The sequence below is a fragment of the Pteropus vampyrus genome, unplaced genomic scaffold, assembly GCF_000151845.1.
Source record: "Pteropus vampyrus isolate Shadow unplaced genomic scaffold, Pvam_2.0 Scaffold623, whole genome shotgun sequence".
In the NCBI taxonomy this organism is placed as follows: domain Eukaryota; kingdom Metazoa; phylum Chordata; class Mammalia; order Chiroptera; family Pteropodidae; genus Pteropus; species Pteropus vampyrus.
Window position 1 is genome coordinate 46125 of NW_011889404.1, and position 18397 is coordinate 64521.

Below are 18397 nucleotides of genomic sequence, written 5' to 3' on the forward strand. Positions count from 1 at the left end.
CCAGACCTCACTGGAGGGCGGTGGCTGGGCCCGCCCTGCGCTGGGCGAGCCCCGCGGAAGGGCGTGTGGATCCACCCACCCTGACCAGTCCCCGTTTTCTATTGGACGGCCGAGAGAGTGGCGGGGCGGTGTCCCAACCCCCACACGTGATGTACAGGCACCGTCACGTGGCCACCGAGAGCGCGTTGGGTGGTAGTGCGGTAGTTCCTGCCTTGGGAACGTCCTCCTTGTGTCCCACAAGGGTGGGTCCACAGTTTACCCAGTTGTAGAAGAGGCAATCGGGTCAGCTGACAGGTTTTGAACATTCCTGTCTTCATACGCTGTTCAAAGTAATGCTTAATTTTCCTCTTTTAAAATCAACTCAAAGCATAGTTCTTGCATGCCCATTACGACTTTCCCAAACTAGGACCCCACAGAGCGCTGGTTATTGCCCTTTCAGGTCTGGGTCTTTGACTGGTAGACGCCCCACACACGGGCCTCGCTGTTTTTAACTCACTGATGCTTTGTGCACAAGATCTTTAAAAGAGTAAGATCATTTGCACTCTCATAGTTAATGTATGTTTTTAACAGCCCTTAACCGTGTACCGGATGCGTTTACATTTATGATCTTCTATAAGTATATACGATAAATGCCGTAGGACTTAAGGCACAGAGTTTATTTTGTGGGCTGAAGTAAACAAGAAACTAGAGGAGAGAAAACGAGCTTGGGCCAGAAAGGTGGGCAGGATTTAAAGAGGACTTTTAACTTTAAAAGTGACAAATGACAAATGGGAAAAATAATTTTCTAAAATCTGTAACAGGCAAAACAATTAAAATATATAGTGGTTAGGAGGAAAAATCTGAAACCAGACCCTGAGTTTGAATCCCAGTTCTGCCTTTTCCTTACTACACAGCTATACAATATCAGGCAAATTGCTCATCCTTCCTGTGCCTCAGGCTCTTTATAAAATTATAACAGTACTTACCTTATAGAACTGTAGTAAGGATTAAATGTTGCAAGTACTCAACAGTGCTTGGTATACATAAGCACTACGTGTTTGCTAATATGTTAAGATATAAAGTGGATTTTTTTTTCCCAAATCATTAGGAAAAAAGTGAATATAGACAAAGGATATGAAATGGCAATTCACAAAAGAAATAAAAATGACCAAAAAATATGAAAAGATGTTCGGCCTCATTAGTAATCAAATGCAGATCACAGCCATCTCCCAGTTCATAACCAGTCATCACTTAGTCATGCCGTAAAAAATTATAATGGCGATGTAGATCTATATTTATCAATATGGGAAGACTGTCAGGGTTATATTGTTAAGTGATAATTAAGGTTACAAAGTAATATGTATGCCATGACCCTATAAATCTGAAACAACAGTTAGCTCTGCAGTTGCTCATGCTCTTTGCCTTTACACATTTCTGGATTCTTAGCAATGAGTATTGCTTTCATAATCAGGAAAATTATAAATATAAAAGCTATGCCAGAGACACTTAGTTGTTCCCCAATATTTATTGTCTCCTTTTTCTGAGTAAACAGGAACTAGGTTTTTAGGAGACAGAACTAGAATGCCTTTGGATGTAGCTATGCGACTACTTTCTGGCTGCTGAGATGTGAGCAGGAGGATGGGTGGGGTTTCTGGCTTCTGCCCTACAAGGGGAGGGCTTGCCCTATCTCTCCCTCTATTTGATTTCTGGCTGCCTGGGTGGGATGGGATGTAGTGGAGAGACACATGGAACGAACCCCAGTCCCCTGATGGCATCACAGGGCATCTTCCACTGAGGCTCGGACTTTAAGTAAGAGAGACATGACTTATTTAAGCCCCCCAAAATTTGGGGATACTATCATGAGAAGCTAGCCTGATTAAGTGGGGACATCCACACAGCATGCTCTTCTTCTGCATGTGGGTTCTTAGGAAATGGAGAGGGCATTCTGTGGAAAGAGCACACAGCTTTTGGAATAGAGCAAACATGGATCAAAGACCCAGCTCCTCTTTTCCAGGAGGCACCCTGGGTCAGAGACCTGATGTTCAATTAGATCATAGTAGAGAAGTGATTTATAACTGCCAAGTGATGAACAGAATCTGGTCTTTAACGATCATTATTTGTAGTGATGGTGTTACCGCTTGGGCGATGTGAAATCCGGCATTGCCCCAGCAGCATGGTGGGGGTCCATAGTTCTTCCCCACCGATGTAGTAGAGAATTACAGGTCAGCGAGATTTGGAAAAAGTAAGACTTATTTACATTTTAGAAGGATATTGGCCACACTAAGGAAGGCTGCAGCCCTGTGGAATTTGGGAGATGAAAAGATGAAAGACATGGACGTGGTTCCATAGTGTAGTGGTTAGCATGTCTGCTTTACACGCATAAGGTCCTGGGTTTGCACCCCAGTGGAGCCATGGTCCATGGTCTATGGCCATGCCACCCCAAACAAGCCCCATGTCTGATCTCGGAAGCTCCACAGGGTTGGGCCTGGTTAGGAGACCACCTAGGAAGACCAGGTGCTGTAGGCATAAATAATAATAATTAAAAAAAAATATATATATATATATATATGAAAGGCAGAGTATGCTCCAAGGGAGGAGCAGGTTTTCAGTGAAGAGAGCTGTAACAATGCAGAAGTGGAAAGTTCATATTTGGGCCATGATGGAAGAGTACAAAGGCAGTACTAGATGATCAGCATGTGAGGTTACCTTGACTGCCAGTTGGCTGCCACATAACACACTGCCCACTGCACATGTGCTTACCCAGAATTCAGTCTATTATAATTAGATTTATGAACTTCCAGGCATAGGCATGACATTATGATAATGGTGCAATGAAGCTGAGGTTATGGGTAGTACTTTTTGCTCATGTGTTTGTGGCTGGTTTAGGCAGCAGCTTTTATGGCCTTTGTGCCTCAGGATTTGGGATAATTTATAACCCTAAAAGGGGAGGTGTTTCTGGGAGGTCCTTAAAGAAGGTCTTCAAGTGAGGTTTCTATGGTTACAGAGCAGGGCCTTTGCTCCTGTTGTTCATGCCTGCCTAACTACCTAACTATGGCAAGAGGCAGGAAGAGCAGACATTTGAATCTTCACTTGGGACCAAACAGAAAAAACTACTGGCCAGGCAAACCAGATTGCCCAGTGGCCTGGCCTCAGCCTCCCTCTCTACTCTCCACACTTGTGGGTATACAGCTCCAACCACTCACTGATCAAAACTCCTGGAGTGCTCTTCCCCATCTTCACCTAGCTAGTCCTGGTCATTCAGAGGGCACTTAAACCTGGCCTGCTTAGAGCGACTTTTCCTGACCACCCAGCCTCACCACCCCCCATCACTAGTTCAGTACTCTATTTTTATACCTTCGGCATTTTAACACTCTCTGAACCCATCTTGCTTTTTTGTTCTTCCCCCAAGAGAGCAAGAACTTTGCATTTTCACAGCTGTGTCTCCCTCCATATCCTAGAATAAGGCCTGGTGCACACAATAGGTGCTTAACAGTGTGGAATTAAAAGCCAAGAGACTAGAGTATTTTGCAATGGGGGCTAAGCTCAAAGGATAATAATGAGTAGAGAAGCCACAAGCAGGAGTCCAGGTTGTGAGGGTTGTAACCAGTAGACAGTGTGAAAAAGCAGAGAGGACAGCAGCTGGCTGGGCCAGGAAGAGGAGTTGCTGAGTCCTGAGAAGACCTTCATACTCCCTGGCTGAGCTTCCCAGAATAGTCAAGCCCCAAAGGATCCCAGGGGACCAGTGTCCCTGAGGCCATGCCATCCCAGACCTCACTTCTTATCTACACTTCTATGCAGGCAGCATCAGAACAGAACCCTCCTTCTACCTTTGTTTTCCTGCAGCATAAACAACTCGAGTAAAGCAAACATACTCCTGGCAACTTCCACCCCAGGTGAGATTGGAGCTCTTGGTATGGCTGCTCCCTCTGGCCCTACACTCAGCATGCTTGGTTGAGACAAACAGTTTGCCTCTCAGTCTCTCTGCTCTTCACAGCTCAGACTCCCCCCACCTTTAACCCTGGGTCCCCGACAGAATGGTTCAGGTCTTAGCTCAGAGCATGAGGGACACGTAGATTTGGAGGATGATGTCTGGACAGAGCCTTCTGAGATCTTGTCCTTTCTGGCTATCCATGACTCCAGTGGCCTCCTGCTTTCCTGTATGCCTGCTGAGAAGTGCTGCTCCTGAAGAGTCACAGGGGAAGGCATGGGGACCCAGGCATAGCAAACAGACCCTGGCACCCCTGGGGTAGAGAAGGCAGTTATGTTGTCCACCTCCAGTCAAGGCTGCAAACTGGTGATGGCCTGGAGTTCCCTTCTGGTTCACAGAAGTGCTTTGTTATGCCAGTACAATGTTTTAAATCTATTTTTAATTAGCTGACAGCTTTCAAAAGAATCAAAACATTGAACATAAAAAATCTGGATTTCTTGCTTTTCTCAAAAAAACTTGAATCTCTGGCTACATTCAGCCTACATTCCAACAGGACAATATTTTCTTTATGCACAGTATGGCCTCTGTTATTTGTCACAGGGCCCCCTCCTCCAGCTTGGCTCCTGTGGTCATCTGAGATTGTGTCCTCACTGCCTCCTCTTTGGGGCACTGCTCCTGCCCTACTTCGGCCAGTGGTGTTGGCATAGGCCAAGCAGAGTCCGGAATATATTAAATGGGAACTGGGAGACAGTTCTCTTAGCTTGGGACTCTAAGCCATAATGACAGGGAGAAGAGGTCATTCTTCAGGAAAGAAGCCAAACAATCATTGAGAAACGGACAAAAGAGAAACGCAGGCTTCTGACAGCAAAGACTTCTGGGTCCTCTCACTCTGAGGCCACACTACCCTTTCTCTGGTGTTTGTCAGAAGTCCCTTTTCTTCTTTCCCAACAGATCAGGGCGAAGTTTGTGTTACTTGAAACCAGACACAACTGAAAACAAGGGAAGAAGGTCTTGAGAATGACATTTAGAATCTCTGCCGCTAACGTGTGATTTTGGACAAACCAATGATCTTCTCAGTTTCTTCTTCGGTATAATGGGGAATCTATTGTTTACCTCTGAAGGGGAAGTGGGTTCCCAAAATATCATTTATGTGAAGCATTACATGCAGTTCTACTAATTGCATACTAATAAGTGATACTATAGATTGCATAACCCTTATTGAATTTTGTGGTAGATGTTTACTATAAACTGGTGAGCTGAATTAAGAAGAGTGAGCTCCCTCCTGAAGAACGGCAGTGTTTTTTTAAGATGTTTCCAGGTCAGTACTCTGGAGTAGGCTGGAAGAAGCCAGGCCTCTAGCCAGATAGACTTGGATTTGCATTAAGTTCACCCTTTCAACAACTGTGTAATCTTGGGCTAGTTATTTAAATTCTCAGACCCAGAGTTTCCTCCTCTCAAGTGGTGATAATAATTCTCACTTCCTTCAGTTATTTTGAGAGTGGAATTAAGTCATTAACGTAAAGAGTGCCTAATAGTATATACTAAGTATTCAACAAATTGTAGTTACTATTGTAACAGAAAAAGAACAAAAGCCCAGAGGAGAGCTAGCCACAGACTTCATTTCTGGGGAATCATTTCTATTGTAATTTCTAGTATCTGAGGCTCAATCGAACTAAAAGTGTACCGTAAGTCATCAGAGCATAAAGCTGTTCTGTTCAGTTGTGCCAAGAACTCACCTCCTGCACCACCCACCTGATCGCCTAGCCAGCAGCCCCAACCATTCAAAGCCTCCTCTGTGAGCTTCAAGTGATACGCTTTATGAGCAGATTACTATTTAAAAAAAAAAAAAAGAAGCCTTGGATGATTATCAACATAAGACCCCGAATCAAGAGAGAAGCCACAATATGGAAAGAATCTTTTTTTTCCTTATAAAAGGTGAAGTCAAGCAACTTTCAAGTTGCAACCAAGTTGCAAACTGGTAGAAGTTGTGTACTGTGTTTATACAGTTGATTCCCTAGACCCAACCTCACTTCCCTGTGCAGAGGACTTGCTGGTGGAGGAAGGAGAGGAGGAATAAGATGAGTTTAGGGAACGCTTTGCCTCTTCCTTTGATTTTGTCATCGAACCCGACACTGCCTTGAACAAAATATCCTCCCATGTTTGCTGGGACAGACAGCCCTGTGCGGCACAGTCCATCTGCCAGGCCTCACGGAGCCTGACTGAGCCAGCTAGCACTTGGTCAGTACCAGGGGGGACAAAGGCAGTGATGTCCATTCCTTTAATGAGCTCTTGAAAATAGCACTTGATGGAAACAGTGTCTTTGGTGGGAACCTGGGGGGACACGCTACCCTCCATGAGTCTCTTCATCTCCGCCTTAAGTCTCTTATGTTCATGAAGGAACTGAACTGCATTTACATGATGCTGCAGGAGCGCTTTCATCTGCTGGTAAAGCTGTCAGGGAGCTTCCAGTTTCCGAGCCACCAACTGTAACTTCTCCAGCTTGGAGACGTGCTCGAGCTCCAGCTGCCTTTTCAGTGTAGCAATCCGGCACTTGATGCCACTAAGCAGGCTGTCTCCAAAGGCGTCGATCATGGCTCGTGTGTCGTCGGCACTGGCGGAGAGATCCCCTATGAGCTTTTCTGTGTCCTGTGGAGGCAGTGTGAGCATTTCCTTAGGAAGGACCTGCAGAGAACAGACTCAGGCACCTGGATCAAGGTGTTGCCTCAACCTCCCCTCCTCCACTGACCCAGGGACACCTTAGGGGGGTGGCAGGCACTGTATGATGCCTGCCCAATATCCATTTTTCACCTCTTTCCTACCTAAAAAACCCTGACTTGTTGGGCCAGCAATGTGGGCAGCCGAAAATGCCACGTTTGCTTCCCGATTCTTTTGTAGTTAGGGGTGCCCTGGTATGCCACAGAAGCATAAGTGAAATTGTTGGGTGGGGATTCTGGGAAAGCTGCCTAAAAGTGGGCAGATGCCTCTGGGACAAGCCTTGCCCTTTGTCTTTCCCCTTCAAGACCTGGGGTCAATGCCCCCATGGAGCATCCACCTTGTGACTGTGTGCTGACAAGTACACAGCACCACTGAGAGAAGAGGGTGGAGTATCACGGGGCTACCAAGCCGGCTAGCCTTGCCTCCCTATCTCTGGACATTTCGTTACGTAAAAAAGCAGACTCTTAATTATTTTAAGCCACTGTTCATGGGTTTCTATGACAATCAAATGTATATCCTCATCGAAAGAATTGCCAAATGGAAGGAATTACTTGAATAATTTTGAGAGGAATGAAATCTCAGATCTACCTGTGATTTTTCTAGAAAGTTCAGATCTTGCACTCTGGACTGTCCACAGCCTGTAATGTCCTTCCCTATTTGGTCAACCCATTAGTCTCCAGCTTGTCCTGTAATCTCAGCTCCAGCATCACCTCTGTGATCAGGTCTTGCCTCATGTGAGGCACACAGTGTGGGGGAAAGCTTGGATGGTGAGGTCAGACAGCCCCTGGGCATGATCATGGCTATCATAGCTGATCGTGTGTCTCAGATTCCTGCCTTGCGAAAAGGAGATTGTGGCTTCTGAAGAGGACTAATGAGATGATGACTATGCAGTGCCCAGCATCAGACCAAACACACAGGAGGCACTGAACAAATTGATCTTGCATTCACTGACGCCTCCTCCCCCTCAGGCAATGAGAGGATCTTCCACAGGTCTCAGATATGTCACCGTGGTTCACAATATATAAAACATTCTAGTATTTATCACTGTAAGTTGCCTGCCTAGTATGCGCTTGGGTGTCTTGTTTGACCCACCATACTAATCTTTTTGAGGTAACAAAAAAAACAAACAGACATAATCAATATATGATGAAATCTCAGGGTACTGACAAGTATTCTAAAGAAGGACAAAGGAAGATAGAGCTAGAAGGTCCAGGTAGTGATGGAGCGCTACGGGAGGAGGTGGCTCTTTGTTTCTGGTAGGCTAGGAAGGCTACCTCAGAGAAGGTGACCATTGAAGAAAGGACTGAATGATGGTCAAGTAACAGACATATCTGAGGGAAATATTTTCCAGGCAGAAGGCCCGCAAGGACAAAGGCCTGAGATGGAAACGACTTGGCATGTCTGAGGTACAGTCAGGAGGCCAGTGAAGCTAAGAGACTGAGCCCAGCTCACAGAGAGAGGCAAAAAGAGAACAGAGAGGCTGGCGTGGCCAGGAGGTGGGTTTATTCACAGTATAATAGACATCACCCCTGCCCTTTACCAGCAATTGTGGATTTTTAACAAGGAAATGTCATGATCTAAAACATCGAACGATCTCTCTGGCTATTTGTGGGGCACAGTGAGCAGGAGGAGCCCATGTGGGAGTCACTAGCATGTCCAGGCCAGAGGCAATGAGAGTGGCCAGGAGAGATGGGGGTAGGGGTCTGTGCAAGAGGTGTATGGAGGGGATATGCCTGGTAAGGGGAGAGGTGACACCGTGATGCCTGAGCAGTCATGGTGCCTGGTACTGAGGAGATTAAGAGGAGTAGGTTTGGGGGAATCAGGAATTCTATTCTGTCTAGGTTATATTTGAGATGCTGGATGTGGCTTTATAGTTTTCAACAAGTTTAGAAATTTTTTGGCCATTATTTCTCCAAATACTTTTTCTGCTCCCCACTTCCCGACCTTATCGGTTCCTTCAGGGACTCCAGTTACCCATATATTGGGTCCCTTGAAGTTGTTCCAAGCTCGCTAATGCTGTTTTTAAAAAACTCTTGGTCCTCTGTTTCATTTTGCATAGTCTCTGTTACTATGCCTTCAAATTTACAAAGCCTTCCTTCTCCGTGTTTAACCCGCGGTTCACCCGTCCAGCATATTCTTCACAGCACTGTAGTTTTCAACTGTAGAAATCCAGCTGGAATATTTTTTTAAATTTCTTCCATGACTCTTAAATTTTTGAAATATGGCATACAATTATAATTTTTAACATCTTTGTCTGCTAATTCTAACATCTGTCTCAGTTCTGATTTGATTTTATTATTTTATTATTGCTTTCATTATAGGCCATATTTTCCTGCCTCTTTGCCTGCCTAGTAATCTTTGGATAACAGATATTGTGAATTTTACCTTGTTGGATGCTGATATTTTTGTATTTCTATAAATCTTAAATTTTGTTTCGGAATATAGTTAAGTTACATGGAAAGAATTTGATCTTCTCGGTTTTCGCTTTCATCATGTGTTATGTGGGTCTGATGGGGCTAAGACCTCCTGAGTAGTAGTCCCTGTGTCCCATGATTTAAGAGTTTTTCCAGTCTCGTTAGTGGGAGTAGGCATTGTTTCCAGTCCTGTTTGAGCTCCAGGCACTGTTCCCTCAATTCTTTTCTATGGCTCCTTTCATGACCTGCGCAGTTTCCACACAAACATGTTCTGCTGGACCAATTCTCTGTTGAAAACTCATGGGACTTTCTGAAGATCTCTGGGTTCTCTCTATGCGGCACTCGTCTCTGAATTCTGTCCTGTGTACTCAACCTGCCTTGATTTCGCCAAACTCTCAGCTCCTTCTCCTGAACTCAGGGAATCTGCCAGACTTGCTTAGGCTCCCTCTCTCTGCTCCTTGGCTGGGAAACTCTCTCAAGGCAGCAAGCTGGGGCAATTGTAGGGCTCACCTTGTTTATATCCAATCTCTCAGGGTTTATTATTTTTTCATTCCTTGAGCTCCAGTGTATTGAAAAACATTGTTTCATACATTTTCTGTTTGTTTTGTTGTTATTGTTGAAGGGAGGGTAAATTCAGACCCCATTACTCCATCTTGGCAAGATGAGGATGTAATAAACGCAACTTTAACAAACATTATTTTGTATTGAGAAAAAGATTTATAAAATTCAGCTGTGGTAGACACAGAGATATTCTTCCCGAATCCCCCTTTCCAAGGAAGACCTGCCGCCTGCTGTGGTATGACCAGCTGTCAGATCCTCCAGTTTGCTCTCAACTGTGCTCTTCCCAGAGCAGCCACCCTCAGTGGCTGAGCATGAGGATATGTATTAGCCTGGCCATTTTGACACAAGGTGGACTCTCTGATGGGTAATGCCACTTCCAGATTTCCTACTTGGACTAGATGTTGCTAGCCCAGCCTTCAGTGTGATGTGCCTTTCCCTCTGTTTTATCTACTTTTTCTCCCTTTGCAGTCTTGTTAGTGGGAACAGGCACTGATCCTTTACTAGGGTTGATCTTGGACATTTTCTTCACCAAAGTCTGTCTCAGCTTCTGCTTCCAGAGAGCCCAACATATGGCACCAACCCTTAGGTGGCTACTGTGGACCAGAGATCAGTCCCCAGAAGCCTCTGCCCTGGCCATCTTACAGATGACTCTTATATTAGAACTGAAAGCTCACCACTAGAATTTGTTTCTGAAAGACCATCTTATCTTCAGCACGTGTGTGTGTGTGTGTGTGTGTGTGTGTGTGTGTGTGTGAGAGAGAGAGAGAGAGAGAGAGAGAGAGAGAGACAGAGACAGAGAGAGACAGAGACAGAGACAGAGAGAGACAGAGACAGAGAGACAGAGAGAGACTTAGAAAAATTTGTTCTCTTGACAAAATGCATCCAGTGATTAATTCCTAAAAACTTAATTGCAGGGGGAAAAGTCATGAAATGAAGAAAACAAGCCATAGAAGCTAAGACATACCTCATTTATTCATCTTATAAGAGAGTAAACAATATGGCCATTAATCAGCTATTTTTCAAAGCCTTTAAAGCAATCAGAATTCATTCATTTCTCAAGGTGCACATTTCAAAATCTGACGTTTCAAGAGACACTCAGGAGAGTCAGTCTCTAGAGAATGCAACATATAATTTCTTCCTTTCTGTAAGCATTGCCTCAGTTAGCCTAGTGTCCTGAAGAGAAAACTGTTTAAGTTGAAACCAAACATTGCCCTGCCATTTACATGGGGAAAGGCCATAGGCCATGTGAGCCATACCTGCATCGCCTGTGCTACACTCTCAGATTTCTGCAGCACCAGCTGAATATCCTTGGCAAAGCTCACTTTCCTCTCTGTGTAGGCATCAGAAATCTTGGCCACCTGGTGAGACTTGTGGTCCCCAAAGAGCTTGCACATTCCACATATTGGTTCTTCGTCACTTAAGCACATCTGGTCGACAACAGAAAAGTCAATGACACTTGTTCCCTTCTTGTTCCAGCCATGTGCATCCAGGACCTGCCATACTTCAGGCCGATGACATTCCGAATGTATTCTTAAGTAAATATCAAAAGTGACTTGCACAGGAGTCCGTGGTGTGGAGGACAGAGGTGACGGTAGCACTAGGATGCTTGAATGGTGATCTAGCAAGCACATACCACACTTGGTATTTCATGGAATCCTTATAACAACCCTTTGATTTAGATAATTTTGTCTGAGAAAGCTGAGAAGGCTCCAAGATGTAACTTGCCCAAGGGACACATTGCTAGGAAAGGATAGAACTGGGATTGGAAGGTGGGGGCTTTCTGACTCCAATATCAGAGCCTCTTCCACTTTGCCAAGCCACCACCCCATAGGACTGAATACGGCACTAAATGTAATATGCCTGGTGGAGAGCCTGGCACTCGGCAGACATCACAACATGGTAACAACTGATAATATCATAAGGACCTCGACAAAGCTGAGCCTATTACAGGCTCAAGATGAACTAGGCCTATTTAATTTTTACAAAGATTTTAATTAAAATATAGCTAACATATAATATTGTATTAGCTTCAGGTGTGACCCAGAGATCAATTATTCACATTTATATACCTAAAGAAGTGATCAATATGATAAGTCTAGCAACCATCTGACACTGTACAATGTTACCACAATATTATTGGCTGTATTCCCTATATTGTACATCACATCCCCATGGCTAATTTGCTTTATACCTGGAAGTTGGAACCTCTTATTCCCCTTCACTTTCCCCTCTTTTTTTGATTTTCCAATGACAGTTGTCATTTGATATTATTTTATGTCAGTTTCAGGTATACAGCATAGTGGTCAGACATCACTACACTCTACAGAGTGATCCACCTGAGTAATCCAAGCCAGGTGCATTTTAGATGTAAAGGATTGAGGAAAAGCCCTCACTGCCCTGCTAGCCCTTTCCCTTCCCCACTCAGCTCACAAGGAGCTTTGGAATAAACTCTTGAGTCTCAGATAGGGAGATAACTGCTGAGGATGAAACAGACCCACTGAGAATTTGTGGCAAATGAAACCATTTTTTAAAGGCAGAGTCCAAACAAGAATACCAAATCACATTCTAGTCTCTTGAATCCTCTTAGTAGCTTGAGCTGGCATGCCCCCAGTAGGCCACTACTTCCTGGCAGGAAGAGGCAGCAGAAGGAACAGAGCAGAGGCTGGTGGAACACAGAGTGGCCCAGGAGACTGGCCGAGGTGGAGGATTGCAGAGAATCCCTGCCCTCTGTGGACAGACCCCTGACATTCTTCACTGAAGAGCCAGGAGACCCCGGACCTGAGGCCCTCTTTCGGAGCCATGTCTGTGCTTAGGAGTTAGCTGCAGCACTTAAAGCTGGTGCCAAATTATGAAGACTCAGGTACACTTTTGACCTTCCCCAAAGAAGCCACTACCCTAGTGTATCCCTGACAGTTAATAAAGCAATCTGAACCTAGTGGTTGTTGCTACCTAATTTGTGAAACATGGAAACTCTGTCTCTCCTGCCTTCTCCAGGGTGTTGGGGGATCAGATGAACTCAAAGTTGAGAATGTGCTTTGTCAACAGCAAAGAATTAAAGTTAAAGTGATGCCGTATCTAATTCATATCTGAGTTATATGTGACTTGGGGATCGTCCTAAAATCAGTGCCAAAGGGATGATTACGTACGTCAAATTACCTCTGAAGCTCCCTTAGCCGGGGACTCTGGAATGCAAATTGCACATGGTTTTGTATAAATCAAGCTATAGACTTGTGCTTATAGATGTCCAATAGATAGAGAATCATACAATATCAATAAAGGGTTCATAGGATATATTGTATGAAAAACTTGTGCTAAAAATTAAACATCAGAATCATTCTCAGCTCTCCAAACTCTTCACTCCTAATAGGCATGCAAGAACCAACAGAAGGAATGGAGGATTTACTGTTCTGTCTTATCCCTCCCTTCCTTCTCTGTGATGATCAAGGGTAGCTAAATTCTCATAAATCTGAAAATGACACTACTTCACTGTAACTGTAACTTCACTGAATATGATGCTAATTCACTTGTCTGGAGTCCCCTAAATCCTGACGTGGGCTGCATGGCTGAATACCACACACACATCTTACACACACACACATGCGCACACACATCCATCCCTAGAGTCTGTCACTGAGAATGAAGTCAACATGGGTGTGTGCGTTTATTTGGAAAGTAATCTACTTACTCCTGAGCAAATATCTGGTTTTATCTCTAAGGTTGCTGAGTGATTTGGCAGACTGGGCTGCTAAGTAATAATAAAACAAAACATATAATTGAATACCACATTCATGATTTCTCCATGCTTTTCACACATTTGAGCCAGCTGGTTTTGCTCCTTAGTGTGAAGAGTCTGAAGTTCTTCCTTAAACATTTCCAGTATGTTTTCAGCCAGGATATTCCTCTGCAGCCCATTTGTTCCCCTTCCCCTCAAATAAATGACCTAAAACACAGAGGTGGCATGAGGTAGTGGCAAATTCCCATCACAAACTGTGACATCATCAAGGGGGAAGAATGAGACCCCTCCCTTCCTGCACACATAAACACACTATCGAGGGGCTGGAGAAGAGAACATACCACCTACCTAGGTAGTGTTGACAGGACTTTCAAAAGAAATGACTGTGAAAGTCTCCTCATCCTTGCAAAATAACTCCTCCCACTCCACAGCATTCTTGCCTGGGCTAATGTGTGCATGTTATCACCGTCTGCAGAAACAGCCACCACACACTCCATTATAAGAAACAGGAAACTGCCTTCCTCCTCCATGAGTCTGGATTAGCATGCTGCTCTGTCTCCTGTAGAAGCCCAGCCCAGTGAGAAGACAGACATTCAAAGGTGACTGTGTGGTTGAATGCACAGAGGAGCACAGAGAAGGAAGAACTACGTCTCTTTGGGGTAATGGAGGACATCAGGGCTGGGCACTCAAGAAAAGACACCTGATCTAGGCATTAATGACCAAAGTGTATTAACCACATCTTTTATTTACTGGGTTCTGATGCTGTGGCATCTGGGGCCTTGCAGACCAGGAGGGATGGCCTTTTCCAGGCTGGCAATTCCTAGAGAGAGTAAAGAACTCACCTGGGAGGCACTTTTTATATGTAAACCAACCTATCCAGAGCCCATGCCCTCACTACCTCCTTTTTATTTGCTACTCACTTATCCACCTGCCCTAGTCACCCCAGGGACTAGGGATAGCCCCTGTGCCCCAGAGGTAGCTGAAATTATTCCAACTGGCTAATCTTAAACCCGCTCACCATAACTTGCCTGTTTTTCCTGCAGAAATCACAATAAAGGCCCTCACACACATTTCCCCTCCCCTCTGCCTCCTGAACCCCTTGGTGCTTCTCCATGCCTCGCCCCACCATGATGTGGTGTGTCACCTCCTCTTGGGAACTGTGAGTCATAAACTATCTTTCAATGGCATCCATCTTGATTTGTTGGCCTTGCCAAAATAATAATAAGACCTATGTTTTAAAACACACATAAAAAGACAAGGCCAGATGCTACCCCGAGTTACCATCACAATCCACCCATCTGACAACAATCTTAAAAATCCATTTGTTTACCAAACTTATTAAGCACCTACTATGTTGGAACAGTGATAGTGAATAGGACAGACACTCCTGGCCCCACTCTCAGGGGCTTATGCCTTGTCAAGGGAAAAAGATGCCAAACAACTGAGATGCTAGCTCCATCTGGGGATCTCCAACCATACCATGAATCTAAACCCTTTTGGATCCAGAAAACCCTTGTGCCACTCTGGGGTCAAGATGAGTAAGTAACTGTATGTGCTTGTTACTTACTATGTGGAGGAAACAAATGGTAAGTGAGCCCAGGAGTCTGAATGGAAAGATTCAAGTTCTGGCTTTATGAACTGGAAACTTTCCAAATATCTATTTAAAGGAGAATGGATAAATAAGTAGGGGTGAGTGTATGTGCGTATGTGTGCGAGAGTATGTGTGTGCATGTGTGTGGATGTGTGCATGTGTGTTCAGTAGAATTCCACAGCAATAAAAAGATGAACGGTTGGTACACACAACAGCATAAATGAATCTCAGAGAAATTATGTTAGTAGAAGAAACTAGTCATAAATAACATATACTACGTGATTTATATAATTTAGGCAAAACTAACCCATGGTGAAAGAAGTTGGAATGGTCTCCTGTGTGTCGGAGGGGTCACTGACTGGGAAAAGATGGGGGTGAAGGGACTGTTTGAGATCTTGGTCTGGGTGGGGCTTCCGTGGAGATATATACACGTGTGCTTTATCGGGATAAAATGTATCTCAGGCGTATGTGCTTCACACATCCTACTGTATGTATTCTATACCTTGAGGGAAAAACAGCTTTGTGAACTAGAACATGGTGACTTGAGTCTGAGCCTTTAGTTTCCTCATTTGTAAAGTGGAGATCCTGGTCCTTGCTCTGTAACTCCTTAGACTGCTGTGTGGGAATCTCGTCAATGATAAAATGCTTTACAGATGTAAAGGGGTTACTATCATTGTTACTCTTACCGCGAATTTTATCTACTTCTTTGGGAAAAAAATGCCTATTTAAGCTTTCAGAGAGGCCCCATAATGAGAGCAAGTTTAGATTTAGAGATTATCATGCCCATAATCCATGTAGTAAATGTTAGCATATCTTTTTCTAGGTTGTCCTTCGCTCTGAACCAAAGAGCTGGGCAGCCCAGTCCTCCTCCCCAGGCAGCATGCTGTTTCAAGCAGGCGCTGCACCTCATACAGAATTTCCCTGGTCCCTCCAGGATTAGAAAGAATGCTGCTTCAGGGCGGTGGACATGGGTTTGAACCCCAGCCTAGCATTCACTATAAAATGTCATGGCATGTTCCTTCCTATAGAATTCAATGGCATAAATGTTCTATGGAAAATAAATTGGCCAGACCTCCAATACCAGCACCTGGGATCTGGTCCTTTTTTCTTTTCAAACACAATTGAAGAGAGTCGAAATGTCCCAGGGGCCAGTCCTCTTCCACCCAATCTCCCAGCTCCCTGCCCCTGCTCCATGAGTCTGAAGCTCTTTTCCTTCTGCCTTCACAAGCATGGCTGGTAGGAATGCCTATCCCCGGGGCTTTGTGTCCTGTTGGGTCAGGTGCTGGCTACACCTGCTCGACACCAGTCTCCTCTGGGGACAATGCCTCTACAATCCACCCCACCCAGATCCAAGCTCAGCAAAGCCTCCAGCACACTCCTGGCACCCTCAGCATTTTTCTGTGGGCTCTCAGAGTCTGGAGGGAGGGCCTGCTTGGGAGGAGGAAAGCCAGAAAAGAAGAGAAACAGACAGCCTCATTCCACAGAGTGGATAGTCAGATGGTTCTGTTGTCTCTAGTTGCTGGAACGAGAAGAAATTTAAGTGTGCTACTTAAAATCAGGCTAGAGAGACTAAAGGTAGTGTTAAGGCCACCTGGGGAGCATGGGATAGGGTCTGTGAGAGAAATGCTCGGCTGCCAGGTGAAGTGAACACCAGTAATGGACACAAGAAATAAGTTGAATGAGCACATTATTTTGAGCTGTGGAGTTGACTATAGGAAGTACTAGCTAGAAAAAGTTAGAGGCTGCCTCTGGGGAGTGGGACTGGAAGGGGATGGAGCACAGAGCACAGCTTTTTGCTACAAAGTCTTTTCTAGATTTTACCCTTTTTTACCAGTGCCCGTGTTACTTTGATAAGATTTTAAAATAAATACACAAATAAATGAAAAAGAGAAGTTAGAAATAAAAAGCATAAATAAATCCAAGCATCTGGTGCTTTTGAACTGCTGGTCCCCCTACCCCAACCCCCTCTTTGGCACCCTCCCCCATATTCAATTGATTAGTGTTTTTAGAGCACTGGGCACCTGTCTCTCTAATCAGCCCACCCTCTGTCCCTGCTAACACAGATCCATACGGGACATCTCTCTTCCCGCAGTCCAGTCATTCTGTATTTTCTTCCTTCCATCCTTCCACAAATACCCAAAGGACCTGGAGAAACACCAGTCACAGTTCGTATATCCCAGCGGTGAAGAGAGATGCTACAGAAGTAACTGCACAAAAAGTTTCCATGAGAGTAAGTAATGCAGATAATGGTGCACTTTTGTAGCCAAAACTATTATGATCCTTTCCAGGTTAAACAGTCTTCTGGCTCCCCATTGCTTACAGGACAAATTCAAGCCTTTTGCAGGACATATAACACCTCCTTCAATGTGTCTTAACCTGCCTCCTGATGGGTCCCCTAAGTGCCCTGGCATCTCCCATAACCCAACACTAAAGCCCACTTGTCCACATCTCCAGTTGCAGGCCTCCTTCTTGGGCCTGGGCACCTGCTGGCCGCTCTTCCCAGAATGCCCTCTCCATCCATGGCTGCCCTGCTCTGTAGACTCTCCCAGCTGTTACCTCCTCTGAAGCCTTCCGTGTTTGCACTGTGGGATCTCTCTCTCACTGTATGCAGAGCCACTCTCTCCTGCAAGGATGAGCCTTCACTCATTTCTGCATCTCTGGGGTCCTGGGACAGGGAAAAGGCCCCTAGCAGGGGCTAATGAGTGCTCCTCTACTGCAGCATGCACTCATAAAGTGAAAGCTGTTAGAACCTTCCCTCTCACATTAAGCCACAAGCATGTCCTCTGGCAGCTCCTACTCTGGGTCCTACCATGTCTTCTAAGTCTGCTCCCCACCCACCTTGACAGTCCTTCAGAGACATGGGTTCTAGTTGGCCAGTCTCCATTTTGCAGGCCAACCATCCCCAATTCTTTAATGGGACAGATCCCAAGGAATGCTGACCAGAAAGAAGTCTGCAGTCTCAATAGTAGACATAGTAGAAGGGCCCAAAACTCTTACTTTCCTACACACGGGACAGCAGAACTGCCCGTCGACGTGAATGCAGTCTTGGCACACCAAAATCAGCTCTAGGCACTGTTTGCAGAAGTTGTGGGAGCAGGAGAGGAACAGCACAGGGGGCGTGAACAGCTCCGTGCACATGGGACAAGACAGCACAGAGCCCAGTGCCTCCATGGCGGCTGCAGTCTTTCCCGGCCACCCACCCTGCCAGGCTTCTAGAACAGGCACAGAACATGGCAAGTCACAATGGACACAGCCAGGCTTTGCTTAGAGGGCAGAAGAAACAAGGAAGTTCCACTGACGTCCAGGGCCTTAAGGACATGTCAGGCGAGGTGGTTATTACAGCCAGCTGGCCACGATCAGCCTGCAGCTGCTTTTCATACAGTTCACAAGCCACAAATGGGTTTTTAAATACATTTTAAGGGGTTGTAAAAAAACAAACAAAAACAAACAAAAAACGAATAATAATAAAAAAGCAA

The 18397-nt window shown here is 45.1% G+C and overlaps 1 protein-coding gene across 1 annotated transcript; it reads right to left on the reverse strand.

The window, feature by feature from the left end:
• Window positions 1-6361: 6361 nt before the first annotated feature.
• LOC105308779 (tripartite motif-containing protein 54) lies at window positions 6362-18092 on the reverse strand. The gene is made up of 4 exons (XM_011384783.1): window positions 17919-18092; window positions 13379-13537; window positions 10854-11024; window positions 6362-6589 (listed from the first exon to the last, which is right to left on the reverse strand). Exons 1-4 carry the CDS (start codon window positions 18090-18092, stop codon window positions 6362-6364), a joined length of 732 nt encoding a protein of 243 aa, XP_011383085.1.
• Between the last annotated feature and the right edge of the window lie 305 nt (window positions 18093-18397).